Genomic DNA, 22,140 nt, shown 5'->3' on the forward strand with positions numbered 1-22,140 from the left:
TCACGGAGAAGAAATTTCTCAAGCGGACAGATTGCAAAATAAACTCCTTCTCTCCCATTGGTTTCCTGCACTCTTCTGAACACGTTGCTGATGCTTCCAGGCTGGGTGTATTTCAGCCAAACCAGAGCTGCTCCTCCTGCAACAGCAGTGCAGTGCAGCCCCTTGCTTGCACAGCAGCCCTGAGTGCAACGACTGGAAGCACAGGCTGAGCAGGGATATGCAGTGCATGGTGTATACCTGCAGTGCATGTCCTCCTGGTTGACCTGAGGTCCTGTCCACGCTGCCATGTGCTGTCAGCAGCTGGGAGCTCAGAATGGCCACAGCTCCGGAATTGCTCACACAGAGCTCTGCAGGAGCCCTGGGGCTGAGGGTTGAGCAGCACACAGCTGTGCCCCCACCGAGCAAACCCAGCTGTGGCCACTTGGGGCCATTTCCCAACCATCAGCCTCCAGGAGCAGAGCTTGCAGTGGCGTTGGCTGGTGGTGGAACTGAACCTATAAGGGTGGTTTGCTTCCCAGCAAAGGCAGGAAGCACAGGGGGCTGTGGGGAGCCCCATTGCTCTGCATGCTGCTGCAGCACTCTGCATTTCCTCGTTCCTCCTGGGTGTGACGCTGAGATACCGGACTGTGCAACTCCATTTGTAAGTCCTTAATGTTGCATTTGTCAGGGTAGAACCATGTCACAGAGTCAATTTTTGGCAGCTGGTTGCATCCATATGACATGGAGCAGAGCATGTGAGACATACCCTGTGCTCCTATGGCACAGAGGGGAAAGTTTAACAGTGGTTGGACCCCTTGGCGCAGTACCTGGTCCCTTTGTTTTGTGGGGAGCTAATTAATAGGGAAAAAATGAACGAATGAAGGTTGTTGGCTTGGGTTTAAGCACTGCCTTGGCTCGTTTCTCAGAGCAAATATTTTGCTTGTGCTGTGTGATGGAGTTAATCTCGTGTTGCTGACAGCACAAAGCATGCTCGGGCTGTCTTTTGTCTTTCATATTTGAAGACTAAAATGCCTTTTGTAGTTCAGGTCAGGAGGGGTCAGGTCTGCTCGTGTCACACTCGTGCAAATGCTGTAGGGTGGGTGGTGCTGCAGTAGGATGGGATCGTTGTGGGGAGGCTGCGTGGGGCAGGAAGGAGAGCTGGTCCTCTAAAGCCAGCTATCCTCCACAATTAGATTCCCCTGCTGAGGGTTCCGTGCCCTTACAGCCCGGTGTGCCCTTACAGCCCCAGCTTGGCCGTGCCATTGACTGCAGCCTGTGCTCTTCTCAGGCCTGGGGAGCTGCAAACCGAAAGGGTGACATCATTGCTTCTGGTTGCTGGGGATGTTTGCAAAGAGCTTTCAGAGAAGTGCCCACGTGGTGCTCCCCTTATCAGGGCACCGAATGTCTCTGTGCTGCAGTCATCGGAGGATGTGATTGAACCCACTGAGGGCAGGGCTGGGATCGGGCACAGCCCAGCGCTGTGGGCACACAGTGACAGCCCGGCGCTCCCCTGGGCAGACCCAGCTCAGCACCTTCCTGCCATTGCCCTGCAGACCTCTGTTGGTTGGGCAGTTGGGCAACGTCAGCCCTGGCACAGCCCCAGGTGCTGCAGGTGGGAGCTGCTGTGATTTGAGAGCAATTACAAACCAGATGTGCCCATCAGCCTCCCCTTCTCCTCCTCCTCCCCCCCCATTCCCTCTTTCAGAGTTGTTTGCCATTCTTTGCCATTTAATTAAACCCTGTGATGCTGCTTCATACTGGATGAATATGCTGAACAGGTCGCAATGGAAAGCTGTGCTGTGGGGTCAGGGCAGGGCTGGGTTGGGTGCCCATCTGCACAGCTGCAACGGGGGAGCACAGAAGGATGGGAGGGCCAAAGTGCATCGCATGCAGCTGGAATCCCTTCCTTGGATATATTTGCTTCTTTGCTTCTAAAGCAAAGAGTGAGGGGTGACCCTGAAGTGGTGGATAGCACCAGAGGGGGGGGGGGTTCCCATTGAATGAAATGAATGCAGCCCTGGGGCTATGGCAGCTGATAACTCCATTACTGTTTGCTCTTCCTGCTTGTTCTGCTGTACCTTTTAATTGGACACACACGTGTGGAAGCAGTTAAGTACAGACAAATGCCAGAGGGCAAACTGAAGCCATGCACCTTCAGGAGGGCAGATAACTTGTTTGGCATCCCTGCGTTTTCCTGCTGGTCCCCGTGTGCTCACGGGGGGGGGGGGGGGGGTTCAGAGCAATGGGAGCTGCAAAGTGCTGCAATTTCCTTCATCTCCTTCTGCTGTTATCACCATTAGCCTTTAAAAACCAGACCCAGGCAGAGGGCGTACGACCTTAAATCAATAATAAAAACCCACAAGATTCCATTTCGAGGCTGGAAGCTGATGGTTTGGGGTGGCTGCTTTTCTCTTTTCCATTTATTTGTGGTGTTTTTCCCCCTCCTGATGCCGCTGTAGGACATCTCCGTGCCGAAGTCCCCCTGTAAGCAGGTGGGGCAGGTGCTGAGCACTGCTCCCTACAGTGGGAATCTGATCTGTGTGTGTGATTTCTCATTCTCTGCAGCCTGCAGGAACGGGAGGTGTTTCCTCCCATGAGAAACCCTGCTAGCAAACCTGCATCCATGGCATGGATGGGCAACTGCAGCACCCGCACTGAACCCAGGGCTGATGCAGGTGCTGGAATGGAACTCTGATGCAGATGAAGGAGAGCAGAGGCTTTAGGATGTGTTTAATTCAGTGTAAGGCAATGACTGAGACCCCCTTTGTGACCCCAGGCTCTCTCTCTGCTGGTTTTCCCTTCTCTCCCAATGTAAGCACTGCAGCCATTGGGAGCCCATTGCCTCCCAGGTGAGAAGCATCCATCAGGACGATGAAAGCAGAGGAGCAGCTGCTTTAGGATGTGTATTAGGAGATGATGAATAACAGGCAGGATGTCTGCAGTGATCCATGCTCTCCCTGCTAAAGCAAAGTTCAAGGCTTCGTGATTAAAGGCTGTTCTTGCCTGCTTGATAATCAGGCTCGGGTTATACCCACACAGAGGGGAAATTTGTTTGGGGTTATGTATTGCTTCCATGAGCCCATGTCTTGTTGAAGTGACTGCTATTGAGGTCAGTGTGTTTCCTTCAGCTAAAACAGGTGATGCTGGGTATCCCACCTGCCTCGCTATCACTGCTTTTGGCATTATCACCGAATCATAGCATCATGGAATGCCCTGAATTGAAAAGGCCCACAGTGATCACTAGTTCCAACCCCCTGCTATGTGCAGGGTCGCCAACCAGCAGCCCAGGCTGCCCAGAGCCACATCCAGCCTGGCCTTGAATGCCTGCAGGGATGGGGCATCCACAGCCTCCTTGGGCAACCTGTTCAGTGCGTCACCACTCTCTGGGTGAAAAACTTCCTCCTCATATCCAACCTAAACCTCCCCTGTGCTGTTGGGTGGCCAACTATGGGCCTTGAAGATGTTGTAAGCAAGGACCTGGCTGCTGGAACTCCTGTGGGATGTGCTGTTCAGCATCTGAGCAACGTGCTTTGCTCTCCTGCTGTCATTCTGTGCATGTGACGTGGAGAAGAGGACACAATAAGCCCAATTACGGTGCACTGTGGTGGCCCACCAGTAGTTTAGCTCAGCAGATCTGAAGTGCCAGTGGGATTTTTACCTTCTGCCTGCACAATACGTTCATGCCTTATTCTCCCCCCCCTCCTCACATTTAAGTGTGTGAAAATCTCCTAGGAAACGTAGCCCTAATGATCTGCCTCCTCCCTGTGCTACTCTTCCTGCACATGAAGCATAGAGCTGCTCTCCAAATTTGCTGCCTGCTTCCCCTGGTGGAACAGCTGTGGGCATGGCGATGGAGCAGTGCTGATGGGGTTACAGCATTGGGGAGATGGCTTTGTTTGCTGGCTTCCTGCTGCAGGTCTCAGTTCTTGGGATGCACAGTATGTTGCTGTGCTCTGAGCACTGCCATGGCTGCAGGGCCTGCTGGGCTGGAAGGAGGTGTGAAGACAAAGCACAGCAGATGCTGGGATGATCACTCAGGGGAGCAGCCTGATGGATGTGAATGGGGAGATTCAGCTTCACCCTTTGGCAACGGGTGGCTTTGGGGTTACCACCCCACGCTGTAGGCTCATCCCACCAGGCTGTCTTCTCAAGGCTGCAGTGCTGCCGTCCCCCCACCACGGCTCGTTTGGGAGCAGGCAGCAGCTGGCACAACGCAATGAGCCCTTCCCTTTGTCCTTTGCTTGGGACCAAGCCAAGCCGACCCGTTCCCCTTCTCTGGATCCTCCAGCAGATTGGAGCCCTGGGCAGGCAGTTAATGCTGCTTAATCCCCTCCCGACGTGGGATGTGTACGAAGGGAAGGTGATAAAGCACACGGCTGCACACAGTGTGCTGCCTGCTGGTCAGGTCACTGCAGGCTGCTGCCCGGAGTTCAACCTTTGGTTCCTTTTGGGATCCTGTGAAGAACGGACAGAAATTGGTATTTTCAGTGTGCAGCGTTGGGAAATTGTCCATCTGTTGTTGAGGAGCTTCTTGCAGCCCAGGGCTCCCCAGGGGAAACAGTGTTTGCAGGGTGGTTTGTTGTGTTGGTGGTAGAAAAGCAGCTCCGTGGGTGATGGCTGCATGGTGTAGTTGGGCACAGGGAAGCATGGATTGGGGTGATCTCCCCCCCCCTTGGAAACTCATAGATTCATAGGGTGGCTTGGGTTGGAAGGGAGCTCAAAGATCACCTCTGAAGTGCCTGACGTGGTGCCTCTCGGTGCCTGATAAAGGCCATCCAAGGTGAAAGCCATGCAGGGAAGAAAACAGACTGAAGGGATGACTTCAGCTCAAGGTCTGTGGCAGTCTGGTTTGTGCATCCCTATGAACACCATTTAACATCACAGCGACAAAGTAATTGTCTGGCTCTTCCCTGCATGCGCTGTGCTAATTGCCAACGCATCTCCTAAAGGCTGCTTTCATATGCATTGGCACAGCAGATTTTGAAAGGCCGTGAGGACGTACTTAGAGCTGCTGCAAAGGAGAAATGTTGCCCCATGTTTCACAGCAATGACATTTTGGGACCTGCCAAATGCATGCGTAGTTTTATCACTTCTAATTCGGATGATCTGTGGCCCTGTGTTCTTGGCTGTAATGGATTACCACTTCATCATGCAAGCAAAGCACAGCCTGCAGTCAGAGCCTGCTGGTGGGGAAACCACAGCCTGAAATCAATGCATTTTTTTCAGGGGCCTCTATGTTATCTTGCTGTCTCACTGAGCTGCTGCCGTCTGGAAAATGAACCACATTAACATGCAGGTCAGGCTGCGAGGGGTGGCTTTTCCTTAAGGCTTCTGTATGGGTATGGCAAAACGGGTACTGTAGCAGAGACTGATTTCCATCTGTTCTGCCCCATCTGCACAGCAGCTCATGCACCAGAGCTCTCCCCATCACCTGCAGTAGTGCAGGGGGTCAAGTGATGCGCTGGGGTGGGAGGGATGGGTGTTTGCTTCTCCTGCATCGGTGGTTTGAGGTTATAGGAGGCAGAGAATGAAGGTGTGCTCTGGATGTGGTCTCAGAGCTCTCTGCTCACATTTCATTGGTAGCCTTGGAATCACAGAATCATTATGGTTGGAAAAGACCTCTGGGATCACCCACGTCCATAAGAGAAGAGCAAAGGAATAAATCCAAGCATCCTTAGCCTTGCCGTGGAGCACCAGAGATGGCTCTCCATGTGGGAGTCTGAGGCTGAACCATGCAGATCTGCGACCCCCTGCGTGTCATTCATAACCATTGGGTGCAGTGGGTTCCGCCCCGAGGCTTAGCAATGTGCTTCACCTGTCACATGGAGGTGACAGCAAGCACAGCCTCAGTGAGGGGCTGGATTTACAGCTCACTGTTGGATGCAGGTGAAATGTGAAAACCACTGCTAAGCCCTTTGTGCTGAGCTGAGGTCAGAACCCTCACAGCCCGCTGTCCCTTGGGTAGGTGGATTGGGTGGTGAGACTTAAAAATAATTAAACGAATCTCTACCTCCCCGAAAGCTAATTGGGAAAGGATTATGGGGAGGAAACCGGAGATGCATAGGAGAGGTCCCTCTCCCTGATGTGACCCATCCCTGCTGCCCGGGCGGGCGCTTGGCCAGATGCTGCTTTGTCTCTTGGGTGATTTGTGTGCAGCAGAACCCGCCGTGGCTTAGGGCTGACCCTGCTGCACTCGGATGGATGCTGTGCTGCCATCAGCGCCGCTCGCATCCGCCCCACTCGAAAAAGCCAATTTGGGATGCGGGGGAATGAAGCATTGCTTGGGATGTTACAAAGGTCCCCAGAGCCCCGGGCGGCCCCATTCAGCTAATATCCCAACTTCTGACAGCCAATATCCACTGTCCTGCCCCACGACTAATTAATTTTATACATGAGTGGATTTAACACCATCATTTAGCTCCGTCTGCTAGAGGAGGCTTTGAAGTACAAACTGATTATGCGGGGAGCAAGCTGGGAGCTGGTTAATAAGCTCCAACTGCTGGGAGGCCACGTTAGATGAAACACAGAATTTTACTGCTGTTTTGTCTCAGGCCTCAGCTTGAAGACGAGGGGAGTTTGTCAGCAGAGGGAGAAACCCAGCAACGGTGCTGGGAAATGCTTAAAGCTGCCCATGTGCACAGCCTGGCCCTGCAGCTCTGAGAGCCTCCTTCATTGTGCACCTCATTTGCTGGGCTCTGCTTCGCTTCAGGCAGACTGCGTGTTAATGGGGGAGAGCAAATTGGAGCAGCTGAACAACACTGTGTGTGTGGATATCATTCCTTGGGTGTTCCTAAGCCCCGGTGCTCACATCTCCCTATGCTAAAGGCGTTCTCTCTGGGTGGGCCCTCCATAGCCATGTTCCTTTGTTCTGATCATCTTGAATGGTAGGCGAGGAGGTTATTTAATTGATCACCTGCTGCACGTTGCCAGAGAAGAGGTTTGCCAATGGGAAGCCGAGACCCAGCAACACATCCCAGGTTTGGGCAGTAATGATGGCCCCATGAGGAAACCTTTCCCACGTGGCTGTTAAATGTCTTTGTGCAGAGACAGAGCAAAAGGGCTGCAACAGCCGGACGGGACCCTCCAGCCTTCCTCTTCCCTTTGTTCCTTGCTACGGGCTGTTTGCTTCTTGCTTTTGCTGCTGTTCTGCTCAACAGATCTGGCTCAAAGAGAGCCCTGAATTGCAGGCTGAGGGCATCACCGAGGGCACGGCTGTCCTTCCCGGTGTGGCACTGTCCTCTAGTGGAAAAGGGGCTGCGCCCGGAGGTCTCGGGCGCGTTTCGGAAGGGGCGCATCACTGAGAGCACGCGTGGCTCCGAGCGTTCTGCGCTGCAGCGAGCCGGCAGCGCTCGGGAGTGCTTGGAATTTGCCGTGGCCGTCAGGAAGGTGAGATGGAAAAACCCCTCAGCACTCCGCTCTGGGAGAACACGGATGCTGAGCAGCCTTCTCCCTTCCGTACCGCATTGCCGGTCGTTGGATTTTCATCAGCAAACCTGCGGCGTGGGGTTATGGTTACAAAAGCACCGGGCACAGCTGTCACCCCAACGACCCCCCAACCCCATCCCACTGTCCGCTGCTCGCGGTGCCGCCGCGGGGCGTTTCCCACCGCGCTGCGCTTCCGCGCTCCGCAAGGGGGCGCTATAATGCCGGCTCCGGGGCCGGGCGGTGCCCGGCGGAGCGGCCGCTGATCGCGGGGGGGGGTGGGGGCCGTTCTATGGGTGCTGTCAGCTTCAAGGGAGCGGTGCTGGAGGTGGGGGGGTCCGGCGGCGATGCGCTGCTGGGGGAGGCATTGTGCGTGTGCTGGAAAGGCTGCGGTGCGGTGGAGCCACGCGAGCGACGGCACGCTGGGAATGGGAGGGATGTGAAATGAGGCTGAAGCGGGCTGACGGCTTCGCTTCCCGGCAGGGGAAAGCCTTTCCGGCTCTGTTGCTGCCCTGGAGGTATCTCTGGTTTCCACCACAAGTGACGGGAATTACCCCTCGGTCTGCTGCTCTCTTGCTGACGTGGCTGCGCTCGGATGTCAGATGCTGGAAATGGTTTTTGCAGTCTCTTTCAGTGCAGGGCTGGAGGAGGGGGCTGAGCTGCACGATTCTCCCTTGTTAGCATTACAGCTCGGTGGGGACAAGTTCAGGGCCTGCCGTACTGCCCTTCCATTGCTGTGCCATTCGTTCCCATCTCTTTCTGGCTTTGGTGTGAGGCTCGTGGTTGCCAAAACGTGGCTCTAATAGCCACAGAGGTGCTGCCACGTCCGTGCTCAGGCAGAGGTTGCTGGCTGTGAGCAGCGTGCGGCCAGACCACGTCCGAGATCTCATTTAAGAAGCTGTACGTTGCTCAAGTCGCTTTGCGATGCTCGAGGGAAGGGCCACTGCTTCTCCTTCTCCCGGGGCTGCATGTAAGGCTGTGTCAGGGCAGATGCTGGCGCTGTGCTCGCTCGGCTCCCTGGCGCTCAGCTGCTCCCAGACTGCGGGTCGGTCACTGCATGACATGCCCAGCAAAGTATGTCTGTGCCGCTGGAGGTCGGCGGCTGTGGGTGAGGGAGGCTCAGCGCAGAGCTGCTGCCGTTGCTTTTGCACTTGTTAACTCCTGGCCAAGTCCTTTAGAAACGAGGCAGAGGTCTTTGCCCCCCAAATGCCTGCCGTGACATTCTTCTGGTTGCACATAAGCAGTAAAGAATCCTGGGACCGGTTGGGAAATGTTCACTGTTTTTCAAAGGGCGATCTGGTTGCGAATGCTTTGGTTTTGCTCATGGGAAATGTCTGCACCTTTCTCATGTGTCTGACAGCAGAGTTACAGCGGAGAACGCTGATGCTCCAACCTCGCTGACTTTCCTCAAGCCGCTTTTATTCCTACCACGCTTCTGTCTATACAGTTCTCTCCTTTTCCTGCTCAGGATAAAGCAATTATGTCTTGCACGCTTCAAGATGTGACACATACGAGGAGGGATATGGTACAGACACTGCCCTGATGTGTGCATGAACCACACCCACAAACAGCAGGTTGATTTCTGTCTTTTCACCTCCCTCTGAAGCTCCCGATACGGCCTTGGGCTCCAGGAGGCCACGACAGTGAGGAGTAAGAATGGAAGGATCATTTCTTTAGAGCTTAACAGCAGCGTTTCTTACCCCCACTGCATGCCTCGGGAGTGACTCCGGGCTCAGCCCCACGTCTTGCAAAACCCATTTGGCATTTCTTAGGAGAGCTGATGTTTTTGGCGAGTTGGAGCTTCTGATAAATGTTGTTGGCACATCTGATTTATTGTCTGCCTCTGTTCCCAAGGAGACCACATATGTAGCAGTCTGAGATAAGCAGCTTATAACCCAAAGGTGGTTGCCTTAAAATATCAGCATCCCTTCCTCTGTTTCTATTGATAGCGAGCTCTCGCTTTTTTCCCTGCTATCTTTATTTCACTCTGTTATCAGAGAATTAAATGCTCGGCGCTGTGCGGAGGAACCTCTCTGTCTTTAGATTTGGCTGAAGTTATGCATTCAGTTGGATTTTCTGTTATCGCTCTGAATGTGGATCCATTGAGTACAATGGCAGTCCGTGGGCTGGTGGTGGTTTGTGCCAACATCCAGAGCTGGCAGCTCCTGCTCACCGTGGAGGCATCTGTGAGCTCTCCTGCAGGAATAAAGGCAGCTGCCTCCTGAGCTGAGCCGAGGCAAAGGGTCACATCTGGGCTGCAGGGTATGGGGTTCTGCTCCAGCACCACAACAGCCCCATCCGTGGATCCCACGTGCTGTGCTGGATGGAGGGATGCTTCCCCTCGCCTCTGCTAAGCAGAGCTGTGGCCCAGAATCCAAGCAGCAAACGGCCGTCTTATGACATCCTCTGTGAGTTCCCAGCACCGCTCCCTTCTTGTGGCTGAGTCAGCAAACGGAAGATGGGTTTCCTGATTCTCGTTTCTTATTTCTCCAATTGCTTCTTTGCTACGAGAAACCAACTGTAGAACATCTAAAACCTCAGGGAATGGGGAACGTCAGGCTTTAGAAACTCATCTCTGGGTCTGTGCTGTGGCATCAGAGCCTGTGTTGGCGTTGAGCTTCTGCTCTTCCCAGTGCCCATCTCCCAGCCACGAGGAGGTTGGTTGATGCCTGGTTGTCCCCAGGCTGCTTGCAGTCCAAGTTGGCTTTCAAGGAGCACATGAGGACAGTGAGAGGATTTGTGAGGGAGAGGTGAAGGAAATGACAAAGAGGGAAAGAATTCATTTCTAGCAGAGAAATGTTCAGCCCGTAATTAACGTGGGTTCTCCATGCATGTGTGTGCACGCACACACCCAAGCAGGGCTGTCTTTGATCTCTGCAGGGCTCGGGAGAGCAGAGGCTGTGAAATCAAACTTATTAAGGACATAGCATGGGGATAACTGCAGTGCTTTCCTTGGAGTGCTGGAAAGCAGCAGGCGTGGGTTCACCCAGCACCTCTTGTAGCCCGCAGAGCACAGGAAGAGATGCAATGGAGCTAAATGCAGCAGCAAAGCACCGAGAGGGGAAGTGACGCTGCGTCTGTTGTCAGGTCTGCCAAAGTGCACTGCAGTTAATTAACCCCCAGATCAGCTGTGCTCAGGTTTGCACCCCGCTGGCAGGAGCTGGAAGGGCTGGAGTGATGCAGGATGAGTGGTGGGTTAGCAAAGTGCCTGCTGCTTTCATTGAGTCCTATGGCTTTTGTGGTTGGATTACAGCCAATGCTGCTCGATGAGCATCACCGTTGGGATGGCACAAAGGGAGGAAGCGATTGGGTTGGCTGCACTGACCACACTGCTGGGAACCTGTTGCAGTTTTGGTATTCTGGTGCCCTAAAACCTGTTTCTTTCTCTATTTCAACTTGCACAGTGCTGAGCCAGGAGAGTAAATGAACCAGGCTGAGGAATGGCTCTGAAATGGATTTTCTGTTTAGTGGTATACCTTTGGTATGAAACCATCAGATGTGTGCAATGGACACAAGACCTATTTTTCCCTTTTTGGTTAGATACTCCCATCACACCTGTACTTCTGGCATAATCTCCTCAGCTGGTAGAAAGTTCCTTATCCCAAACAGGGCCATATGCTGAAGTGGGATGAATTAGGCAGCTTCAGCTGCAGCTCAGCAGGGAAGAATCCGAGTGTGGCTGCAGTTCCATTGGGGAGATGCTGGGTTATTTCTTAGTGCTTTTCTCCGGGCAGTAAGCAATAAATGCAGATCGAGTCGTCTTCATCAGACTTGCTTTGCAACTGCTTGCACCAATTTCTACGGACTTTGATGTGCAGGTGGGTGTGCATGAGAGTGCTGTGGTGCAAATTTCCCTCGTGTGCCATTACCTGGATGCATCGAGCTGTCAGCGTCCCAATGACATCAGAACCGAAGCACTGGGGAGTTTGTTTGCCTTACATCTGACCAGCTTTGTTCCTTGGTATTTCTTCCCCCCTCAGTGCTGTCCAAAATGTGAGCCTCGCTTTCTAATGAGAAATCAATAGGGTGCAGACTCACTTTGTTAAGCTTGTGTCACGCATGCACGATGACAGGGCTCTGCAGACAGCAAAGCAGCTGAAGTGTCCCTCTGGCTGGTAACTGCTTGGAAAACGCTGGTGCTTTTTAAAGCATAGCATAGTTGATGTTTCCTGATGAGAGGGAATTTTGGGTGGTGCATCAGCAGCTTGGAGGTGATTTCATAGATGTTGGAGGCGAGCATCCTGCTTTTCTCTTCTGTCATTCTTACGTAGTGCATAAATTGGAGAGCACGTCTCTTAGTTCTGTGTGTTGTGAAGCCATGCAGGTTTGGAAGAACTTGTTTTCCATGCAGGCTTTTGATGCCTATTTGGCTAAAGGGAAGGTTCACTTTGTTTGACAGAGCAAGAGGAAAACCTAATAATGCAGCAGAACTGTGGGAATGTTGGCATAGAGACAGCTTCTTGCTTGAAGTATGAGGTGATGGAGTACATGTACTGGGAGAGCTGAATCTGTTCATAGACTTGCAAATGCACGTTGGAATAGGAAGAAGTGATCCATAGCTGCAGGAGCAGACCCAGCTCAGCTCTCTGTTGCAGCCTCAGAGCTCGGAGCCTCCTCTGCAGATCTGTGCAGTTCTGGCTTTACCTCTGATGCAGCCAGTTGTGCTGTTCCCTTACCATCCTTTGGCTGTGTTGTTTACAGTATAAGTTCTTGGAGCCTACAGGTTGCTATGCTTGTGCAGATTCTTGCACAATAAGCACCCACAGCTGTTATACTCTACGAGCCTGTAGACACTCCCTTAATCCAAATAATAGTATACAAAGGCTGTTTACTTGGGATGTGTGCTGTTCCTTGGGGTATGCTTTCAGAAACCACACAGACTGCAAACGTAATAAACTCTGTGACAATAACCTCTCAAGACAAAGTAATTAGATGATTTTTAATGAATGACCATTGTACCTGACTTAAAAAAAATCATGCCAGCTCTTGAATGGCAGAGAGAAGAGCAGAGATGGCTCAGCCATTCCTGCCTATCAAACCCTGTGATTGTAGGTCTCAGTCCCAGGAGAGGTGACCCATCTTCGTCTGGTTTGAAGCGGGTGAACTGCATTCCAGGCTACAAAGAGAGTGCCTCTCATGTGGAACCTCCCTCCATAATCAACGTATTGGTTTGTACTGATAGAGATCACATACTGAATTTCATTAGAGGATGATGCTTACCGTGGTCTTTGCAGCATGCTGTTGTCTCCTTGGCAGCTGCTTTGCCTCTTGGAGTTGGCTGCAGTTCAGTGGTGAAGGAATTCTTTACTGTTTGTCATTGGAAAGCACTTTGGGGGTGAATGGTGTTACATAAATGTGAGATTATGATTAGGCATTAATCTGTACTGGAATAATGAAGAATATTTAAATGTGCTTTTTTCATCTAACAATCTTCACGTAATAGGAAGAGGAATCGATCAGTTTATCACTGTCATGCTATGACATCCTCCCACCCCTCCAGCTAGAACAGCAAACTGCAAATTGCAGAAAATGCTTGACCACGGATGGCAGCGTGATTGAACAGAGCCCTGTGATCCAGATTGAAGCTATTTATCCTCAGTGGCTTTGGGAATTCTACTTTCGAATGTTTTCATCCAAACAAGGCTGCTACCCCGAGCCTACAGGTCAGTGTCACACAACCTCAGGGAGCTGCTGGGGGGATTCTGGTGTGCTGTGTGACAGATGAGTGCCCTGTGGCAGAGGTCAGGCTATGAGCATTGATTTCAGCTAAGTGGTCAGTGGCAGGAGGCTGTGTAAGGCTGGTAGAACTGAGTTTGAGTCTAAAATTGAAGATTCTTTGCCTGTTTAATCTCTACTGAATAAAACCAGATCTGATTAGAGGCACTAATGTTCTTAGAGTTAATGAGGAGAAAGGCCTTAGGATGGTGTTCTTGTTTTCCAGCTTTGTGCTCTGCTTTAGGACTGCATTGGCTGCTCAGTAAAGATCATTTTAACTTTCACTGTGAAACCCTCAGCACAGACCACAGCCACACATCTTGTGTGTATGTGACTGACTGAACCCTGCTGCTCCTGCTCCATTCATTCTAGAAGTTATCTGTCTTAACGTTCACCATGAGTGTACCATGTCCCTTTCCAAGTCTGACCTTCCATGCGATTCATGAGATTCCAGGGCTGTGCTACAACATATGAATCTTTATGTCAAAGAGTACAGAGGAACACAAAAAAGAAGTGGTGAAACAGAGACGTTAGTTATTTAATTTCAGCAAAGCCTGGGAAGTTAAAGCACATCAGAGGGTTTCTAGAAGTACTGATCTAGCTGTGCGTCAGCTGCTTTGCGTTAGATGCATCTATCAACCTGGAAGGGAAATCCAAGTGAGTCTTGGAACCTTAACCCAAAACATCAGGGCCCCACGAAGAGGCAGTACTGGCTTTACCACAGGCTGCTTAGTCAAGTCTATTTTAATTTCAGAGAGAAAGCAGCTCAAGATAGGGTTAGTTAGTTTGGTAGCATTCCTGACAGCTGGAGCAATAGATGATGTTTGTTTACTTTTCATATACTACATACAATTTATTATTATTATTATTTTTTAGGATAAAGATAGAACTTACTTAAGAGTTGGCTCATTTCTTATTTCAAGCTGATGCCTGGTTGAGATGAACTAGCTCCAACAGGCCTGTGTAATTATAGCAGTTCATAGTAGAACTTCCAGTTCTGTGTGCATGAGCAGATAAGAGAGCAAAACCAGAATGAGTGACTTGCTGTGAAGTCCTCTACTACTCTATGGGTAAAGAGTGAGAGCAGCTCTATGCTCAGCTCTGCCACTGACACAGAATTGACTCATAATTGTGCAGATGAGTTTTGGGAAGGTTGAAAGTGGCAAATGTAGAACTCGCAACAAAGCAGAATTATATTATGGGATCTTTTTTGAACTATTCATTATTCTGAACTATTGTTTTCATCACCTAATTGATGTCATTAAACGTCCATACTCATTACAGCCCATAGAGTACACAATCCAAGCATTTTATTTCATGAGCAAACACAGCACGGGAAGTCCAAACGAGGCATACAGATATACATAGGCACACAAATATATACACATCAATATACATTTATACAACACAGAAGAGGTAGCACCATTAATTAAGGAATACGCATAATGCAAGATGTGAGACAAGTCAGATCTGCCTTCATTGTACCTCTTCAAAGCATCGTGAGAGGTTATGGAATGATTTAATGATTCAGCATCAATCAGAGTTTAAAAATGTAGTCAGGTCTCTTACATGACTGTAACTTGAATTTTCCAAAGATAATCCTTCAGGTAATTAGCTGAAGGGGACAATGGTTAGTTAACAAATAAAATACTGTGGCTAACAACTCACATAATGAACTTTAAATCCATTACTTCTTAGAGGAATGAATGTGTCTGTACACTTTGGGATAAAGCTAGGCACAAACCTTGAATATTTAACTTGATTTATTTTCTTCCCCTATCTTGAAACAGACTGAATTCTGTTTATAGAGAAATGCCTAAAACAAAACCAAGAAAGAACAACACAGAATTGGATGGATTTCAATGTTGATCTTAACCAAAGCTCTGCTGTAGTCCCGAAGTTACATTAGACAATAACAAATTTCAGTATTTAGGTTTAATTGGCATGTGTATGGGGGAAGGAAACTGAGAGCTCTGAACTTGATTCCTGCAGAAACACGATCCTAAAAGAACTGAAAGATGAAGACAAGCAAACTCAGTAAGACAGCTCTCCAGTCATTGCTCAGGAGCTTTCTTACATGCCTCAGATGTCTAGAGAACAAGCTGCTAAAAGCAAGAGAGAGATCATAGAGCCAAAGCTACAACACTTGAAGACATTTGTTTGGCTGCTCTTGAATGCTCAGAAGCTTTGGGCAGAGGGTGGTCTATGTGGCTACAGAAGCAAAGCTCTTTCAGACCATTATCCATCAACCAAACCAACTATTTTTCAAGACTTTTAAGCTGTATTTCCAGCAACTGAAAGACCTCTCTGTTAATACTGTTTTAGAAAAGAAGAAAAATACTGTCAAGGACGCATGTTAATTGTGGAGATTTAAGGGTAAAAGGAAAACAGACCACGACCTCAGTGTAAATGCACCTGCTGTCTGCATGTCCAGGTATTAGAGATGCAGATCCCATCAAGCCATGTCTCTGGTCAGAATAACGTGTACACACCAGGCAGATGTAAGAGTTTAAGGCAGGCTACAGTAAAAGATGACAACTTCCTTTTTTAGGGCTGCTCTCCAGATTTCCTAGCTTCCTCTATTGTTGAAGCTCTGATGGGCCAGCAGGAAGAAGAATCCAAAACAAACAGCAGTGCAATGTATCTAGGGGAAATACTGTGGTGTATCTTAGATAAATGTTATCTGATATACTCCTCCTCAGAGATGCATGACATGTCTTCATCTGTGTTTTCCTCCAAATCTGGCAAGTTGCCCCAGAGCAATACATTCACACCTGGTGGAAAGAAGGTAAGACAGACGAGGAAGAAAACAGAAAAGGTATTTTTGGATTGTGACCTCATTTTCAGGTTGCTCTAGTGTCTATTTTCAGAGCAAATAACTACTTTTATCGCTGCAAAACCTGGTAAATCATATTCATGTTAAATATATCAAGACTATTTCCTACTTCTCTTCCAAGGTGATTTTAAGTGTTGTTTACAGCACAGTTCAAAGAATTAAGTCCCTGTACACCGATGTACTCATGTAGCTAATTCACGTAGCTATTGATAGTCCCCTCATGGCTGATTTATTTTTAAATGCATTGATTTGAAGCACGGGTGACACTGAAAGGTTTAGACAATAAGTTACTCTCATGTGCAAGGCAGAGAAATGATTTGTCAGAATGCTATGCACTCCTGAGGACTCAAGGCAAATTATGCTAGACACTTGGCATCCACACAAGATCTAGCTGAATAAAGCAGTGAGCATGAGCTGTAATTTCAGCTTGAGCTAATGGGGACTCAGTTATATAGGGTCAAAGTGACAACATGACTCACCCAAAAAAGAGTGCCCATCGGACAGCTGCCTGATAGCACAGTAAGGCCATACATACTGTTATAAATAGCAGTCAGTGGCCATGTTGCTTCCACTAGTTATAACGTTGCCTCAGAAAATCCTGACTTCTGTCTTTGAGAACAGTAGGTTAAGTTTTCTGATAACAGTAGGCTAGTTTCTGCTAGAAATATTAACTTACCAAATAACTACCCCTACCTCCTCCAAAGTAGCTCGCTAGATTAGCAATACAGTAACACTTGCTGTATGCCTCCATATGTTATGTGTTCTCCATATGCTTTAACTACATTGAGATGTCTCATTAGAAAGTGGATTTGGAATTCAGGATTTCAGGGAAGAGAAGGAAACATATGTGTTCCTTACCAGAAGAGTCTAGTCTGTTGATGCCAAAGACTGCTTGGCTATAGAACATCCAGAAGTGACCATTATTACAGGATAGCAGGCAAGGTTTGCAGGGAGAAATCACATGATAACCGACAATGTTACCACTGGAAAGACAAGTGAAATAGTGAGCAACACAAACGCCTGATGAAAAGGTTATTTTTAAAATGTATCTAACCCAAATTAATGTTCCATAGCCAGGGTGCAAGACAGCTATGTGATGCTTCTATTGTGATAAAGTTAAAGGAACGTAATTAAGCAAGCATCAAAAATATTTAGAGAACATCTGTCAGAAGTTATAGAATATCAAAGTTTTAGATCTTTGGCACAGAGAACCATTTAGTAACATAAATTGTGTAATCCAGAGCAGTAATCTGGAGCAGTTTGCATACCAATGGTACTGTATCACTAGTTGTAGTGTATTGTTTTTTTCTGAAGGCCAATGATTCCATTGGAATCAAATCCATCGTGTGCATACAGTCTCTCTATAGAGAAACACTGTGTATGAGAGAGTATCAGGAGTAGGAGGAGTATTGAGACTGAGAACACTGATGCCTTATCTGGTTGGAACTTAATGATAGCTCTTCTACTTTCTCAGTCACGTACTCCAGTGAGATATTTCTGTCATAAGAAGACAAATTTTTACCATAACCCACTCCTACCCTTTAAATCGGAACAAGGTAAAAGTCACAGTTATGAAGCAGAGAGGATTCTCTCAACTCTACAAGAAATGTGTTAGGGTTGTTTTTAATCTTAAATATCATGCATTAGTAAAGAGGATAAAAGAACTCCAAGAACTTTAGTGACAGCATCTTCCATCTGCTAGCAACAACTAGATCTGCCAAGAGGATGTTCTATTAATTAGAATGAATAACTACTTCTTACTGCGGCCTTATTCACACAATTATCTCAGTGTTGAAGCAGACGTTTAATCAAGCAGGTGGCACGCAAGCCTTCCCATATACTCAGACTACTGACAAGGTTGTCACATTTCCACTTGGGACTTGCGCAGAAATAGACTGGCAGCCAAGCCCAGAAGCAGTGGGCTGAGTTTCTATCAGGCAGCATTAAATCTGAAATGGAGCATGCAATCTGTTTGAAATCCGAAGGAACTGCAGCAGTCTGCAGTGAGAAGGCCGAGCAGCACTGCGGCTCTGCATGCACGGTGGGTGGGTGGGTGGTGCTGTCACTGAATGACATCCTTACCACTTCAAACACGCGATGTTCTTCAGTTTGCACTTGCAGATCTCAGTGAAATAGCAGCTGCCAATGAAGTCAATGGTGCTGGGTGGGAAGAATGGAAAAGTTTAGCTATGGCTCCGCTTCCAGCTGTAAGGATTCAATAAGACAGATGTGAAGTCACAACAAAACCATGTTAGTGTCAGTTCTGTGTGCTGCTTCATTCATTTAAAGCTCTCCCAGGAGGAAACGGTGCCCTTTCCATAGGCCTGGGTTGCAAAGGACCACAATGCTCATCCAGTTCCAACCCCCTGCTATGTGCAGGGTCACCAACCAGCAGCCCAGGCTGCCCAGAGCCACATCCAGCCTGGCCTTGAATGCCTGCAGGGATGGGGCATCCACAGCCTCCTTGGGCAGCCTGTTCAGTGCATTACCACCTTCCGGGTGAAAAACTTTCTCCTCATATCCAAACTAAACCTCCCCTGTCTCAGTTTAAAACCATCCCCCCTTGTCCTGTCGGATAGGGGCGATGCTCCCAGGGGATCAAGACCCACATGATGTCCCATTAAGGTACTTGGGTCCCCTTTGGAGAGCTCAGAAAGTCCTCCCACACCGCCAACACCCACAGGTGGGGCCCCACTGCCGTGTGGCCCAGCTCCCAGCACGCCTCACCCAGCACAGCAGCTTAAAGCCTTGGGAAACCAGGCCTCGGATCTCTTATCTCCTTTTGAACCCCTACTTTCTTATTAGCACGTTGTTCTTCAATCTTATTTCCTTAGCATTCAAATGTTGTTATGGGAAAGCAGCACAGCCAGCTTGGAGCCTGGCTGTTCCGGGAACAGGGCAGAGCAGGTTGGTTCTGTTTGCAGATTATCAGAGCGCAGTTTGTGTTCCGGAGGAGCTCCGGTGTCGCTCCCTGCGGGGCGAGGCCCGGTCCGGGGCTCCTGAGGCGGGTCTTACCCCGAGGGCGGGATGTCGGTGGAGTAGAGGTCGGTGTCGGTGTCGGCCAGCAGCACGGCCTTCATCCCCCGCGAGCTCAGCACCTGTTGGCAGAAGCGGCAGCACAGCACGGTCACGCTCCGGTCTGCGAAAGTACAGCCGTTGCCCGACATCGCGGGCGGCCGCCGCTGGGCCCCGCCGCTCCTGTCCGGGCTACCAACGGCCACGCTTCTTCCTGTCAGTTTGAATTCCCAACCACAGTCACCCATTGGTCGCGACGGGCCACGCCCCCTATTCTGATTGGTGGAGACTAGAGGCGGGGCACTCCCTTTCCTGTTCGCCGTTGGAGGACTTGGATGGCACCACCCCTACCGCCCGGACATTGGCGGAGGGGCACGCCCTGCTTCGCTCCCATTGGCCCCTCCGGCTATCTCTTTGCATACCGCGCCCCGCCCCTCCGCAGTCCTCGGGGCGGAGGCCGTAGCGCCGCGCCGAGCCCCGCCCACTGCCCGCGGAGGGGCGGAGCCACGAGAGCCAACCTGTGGGCTCTCCCGATTGGCTGTCGCTCCCGCTTATCTCCCTCAGCTCTCTCCGTCCATTGGCCGCGCCGCGTGGCGGGGGCGGGTCCGGCTGCGGGCTGCCGAGGGTGAGCGGGTGGCGGGCGGGCGGCAGCGGCCGGAGGACGCCGGGCTGCGGGAGGCGGCTCCGCAGTGCCCAGGTAACCGTCCCGCCCGGCCGCGGGACACCCCTGCAGCGGGGGACAGCCGCTGGGCCCCCCCTCAGCCCCTTCCCCTTCAGCTTTTCCCCTCTGGTGGCGCCCCCGAGGCGGGGCGTGAGGCGCGGGCCCGGCCGGGAGCCCCGCGCTGTGTGTGTGTCCCCCCCGGGAGCCGCCGCCGCTTCCTTCCCCGCCGCCCTCATTGTTCTGCGGGGCGGGATGCGGATCCGCTGTGTTTATTCTCTCCTTCCTCCCGCGGGGCTGGGGTAAAAAAAAAAAAAAAAAAAAAAAAAAAAAAAAAAAAAAGAAATAGGCAAAAAAAAAAAAAAAAAGGTGAAAAAAAAAAAAACCCCACCAAACCGGAGCCGAATCGCGCCGTGCCCGGTGCCACCCGCGGGGCGCCGCCCCTCCCCGCCCCTCACCTGCCCGCCCTAAAGCTCCGCTCCCGCTCTGCAGGCACACAGCGACGGAGCCGCGCCGCCGGAGGGATCGGATTCGCCGCCCCCCGGCCCCCCCTTCCAGCCATGCGCTGCGCCAGGACGGCCGCCCCCGGGCTGCGCCGCTGACGGGAGGGGTCGCGCTGATGCTGAGCCGCCGCCGCCGCGCTGCCCCCCGCGCTGCCCCCCGCGCTGCCCCCCGCCCAACCTCCATGGACTGATTTTTTTTTTTTTTTCTCCCCCAATTATTATTTTTCCTTCCCCCCTCCCCCCCTTCCCCTTTTTTCCTTCCCCCCCTTTTTTTTCCTCCCCCTTCCCCCCCCCCCCCTTTTTTTTTTTTTAATATTCGGGGCGTTGAGAGGAGGGCGAACCGCATTTGTAGGTTGTGGATCCGCTTGGAGGTTAAGCTTGAAAACATGACGTCGCCAGCAAAATTCAAAAAGGATAAGGAGATCATCGCTGAATACGACACTCAGGTGAAAGGTAGGGACTGCTTCGTACCCCTCTGTCTGCTCGTTGCAGCTCTGCCTCGCGATTGTGGGAGTTTGCAGTGGATGTTGGGTGGGGAAGGGGAAATGCTTTGCAGATTGCCTGGAATCTGCAGGGCTCGCTCGTAATGCAATGCTGGGTCGGCTTTGCCGTGCTTTTTCTCGTCCTCCATAGGGTGAGTTCCTCCCGTGCTGTTGCTATTTTGAGGTGTCTCGGCTTTCTTAGCGAACACAACGGATCTTTGAGTTCGGAGGGATCCGTGTTGTTCTGTCTGCCGTTCTGAGCTGGGGCTTTGCGTTTGAAATATGAGAGCCACTTAATTGCTTTTTAATCCTCCCATCGCAGGAATCTTTTCAGAATGTATGCGGTGTCAGAAGAGCCTCTTTCAGCCGGCGGTAACTGGGACTTTGCCGAGGGTCCCTGTAAGGCAATTTGTGCTGGAAAGTTCCATTATTCGGGCTTTTGCTCTTGGTCAGCCCCGAACATTGCTGCCTGCTCTCCTCCCCGTGCTCTTGAGTGCAACGCCTCAAGGTTGCAGTGTGTGCATGCACACGCAGACAGTTGCATGCGGACAGAGCTGAAGAAAGCTGATGCTCCAATGTTACTCCAATATCATTGCAGGGAAGGTAATAAAGCAGCAGAGGCATATTTGCAATGATTGTGCAAATCTTCCGCAGAATTCAGCTGGCTGGGCTTCAGGCCATCATGTGCCAAAGGGGAGGAAAAAAAAAAAAAAAGAAGAAGAAAGATGGTGAAATGTCTGCTTAGCTTCTTGTTTTTGCAAAGTTTTCAATAGAACACTTATTAAAAGCAATCGTGGTTGCTCGTGCTTGGCTTGATGTATGGCTGTGAGGGCGTTATGAGGGTTAGTGATTTATCTAATGGGTTAAAACTTGCTTGGTATGCTTGTAGCCTGCAAGAAGGATGGCCTTTTGGGTAGGGCTGACGGAGTGAAATCAATAGGAGTTTAAAAAAAATATATGTTATTTAAATCTGAGTAGGGAACCTAGATTAAAAGTGACAATTAAAAATCGCTCTGCAATTATACGCTGAGCTGTTTCCTCCTGCTGGGGGTGTGTGCTGGTTGTGGACCATTGGGATAGCTTTGTGTGTCCCATCCTGAGCCCAGTGCTGCGTGCCTAGAAGAGATTTGGATGTCTTTGTTTTAAAAAAAACATGCACAACTGAGCAAATGTAGGGCTGGGTAAGAGCTTATTTTGATTGGCTTTCTTTTTAAATGGGATTCTTGAAGATAGAAATGGAGAAGAATGGGTTTCTTTTTGACTCGTTGAGTTTCTGTTCCTGTTTTCTCATCGTCGCTGATGGAAATGGGAATTGGAGATTGTGGTAGTTGGTAAGTGCAGTATTTGGGATTAAACTAAATAAATACTGACTGTGACATGTCAAAGGGACACAGTGACCAATGGGGCTTTAGAATTAGTAGGGCCCATCCCACCCCTTCATGCGTTGGAAAAGCAAAACCATCTTTCCCTTTTCCAAAAAAGAGACCAACAGGAGCAGAGCTGGGAGGATCCCTCCGTCTGCAGAGACCA

At 50.3% G+C, this 22,140-nt stretch overlaps 2 protein-coding genes across 11 annotated transcripts in view; one reads left to right on the top strand and one right to left on the bottom strand.

The window, feature by feature from the left end:
* Positions 1-14,404: 14,404 nt before the first annotated feature.
* Positions 14,405-20,177, bottom strand: FAM72A (family with sequence similarity 72 member A). Of its 2 annotated transcripts, XM_025143900.3 has the most exons (5): positions 20,084-20,177; positions 18,968-19,050; positions 18,035-18,112; positions 16,811-16,935; positions 14,405-15,890 (listed from the first exon to the last, which is right to left on the bottom strand). In XM_025143900.3, the coding sequence occupies exons 2-5, from the start codon at positions 19,030-19,032 to the stop codon at positions 15,796-15,798; spliced, it is 363 nt and encodes a 120-aa protein (XP_024999668.1). In that variant the 5' UTR covers positions 19,033-19,050; positions 20,084-20,177; the 3' UTR covers positions 14,405-15,795. The 2 variants fall into 2 exon arrangements, with proteins under 2 accessions (XP_024999668.1, XP_417970.4); XM_417970.8 differs by lacking the exon at positions 20,084-20,177 and having other exon boundaries at positions 18,968-19,186.
* Positions 19,579-22,140, top strand: part of SRGAP2 (SLIT-ROBO Rho GTPase activating protein 2) — an 84,246-nt gene continuing 81,684 nt past the window's right edge. For 5 of the 9 annotated variants that reach the window (XM_046904241.1, XM_004934954.5, XM_004934955.5 and 2 more), the window contains exons 1-2: positions 19,579-19,664; positions 20,118-20,581. Coding sequence is in view for 7 of the 9 variants with exons in the window: in XM_004934954.5 (XP_004935011.1) it covers positions 20,515-20,581 (67 nt within the window). In the remaining 2 variants the exon portion in view is untranslated. Of the gene's footprint in view, positions 19,665-20,117; positions 20,763-22,140 lie in introns of those variants that run through there. The other 4 variants (XM_025143891.3, XM_046904243.1, XM_046904244.1 and 1 more) reach the window with 2 other exon arrangements.

The sequence above is a fragment of the Gallus gallus genome, chromosome 26, assembly GCF_016699485.2.
Source record: "Gallus gallus isolate bGalGal1 chromosome 26, bGalGal1.mat.broiler.GRCg7b, whole genome shotgun sequence".
Lineage (NCBI taxonomy): Eukaryota > Metazoa > Chordata > Aves > Galliformes > Phasianidae > Gallus > Gallus gallus.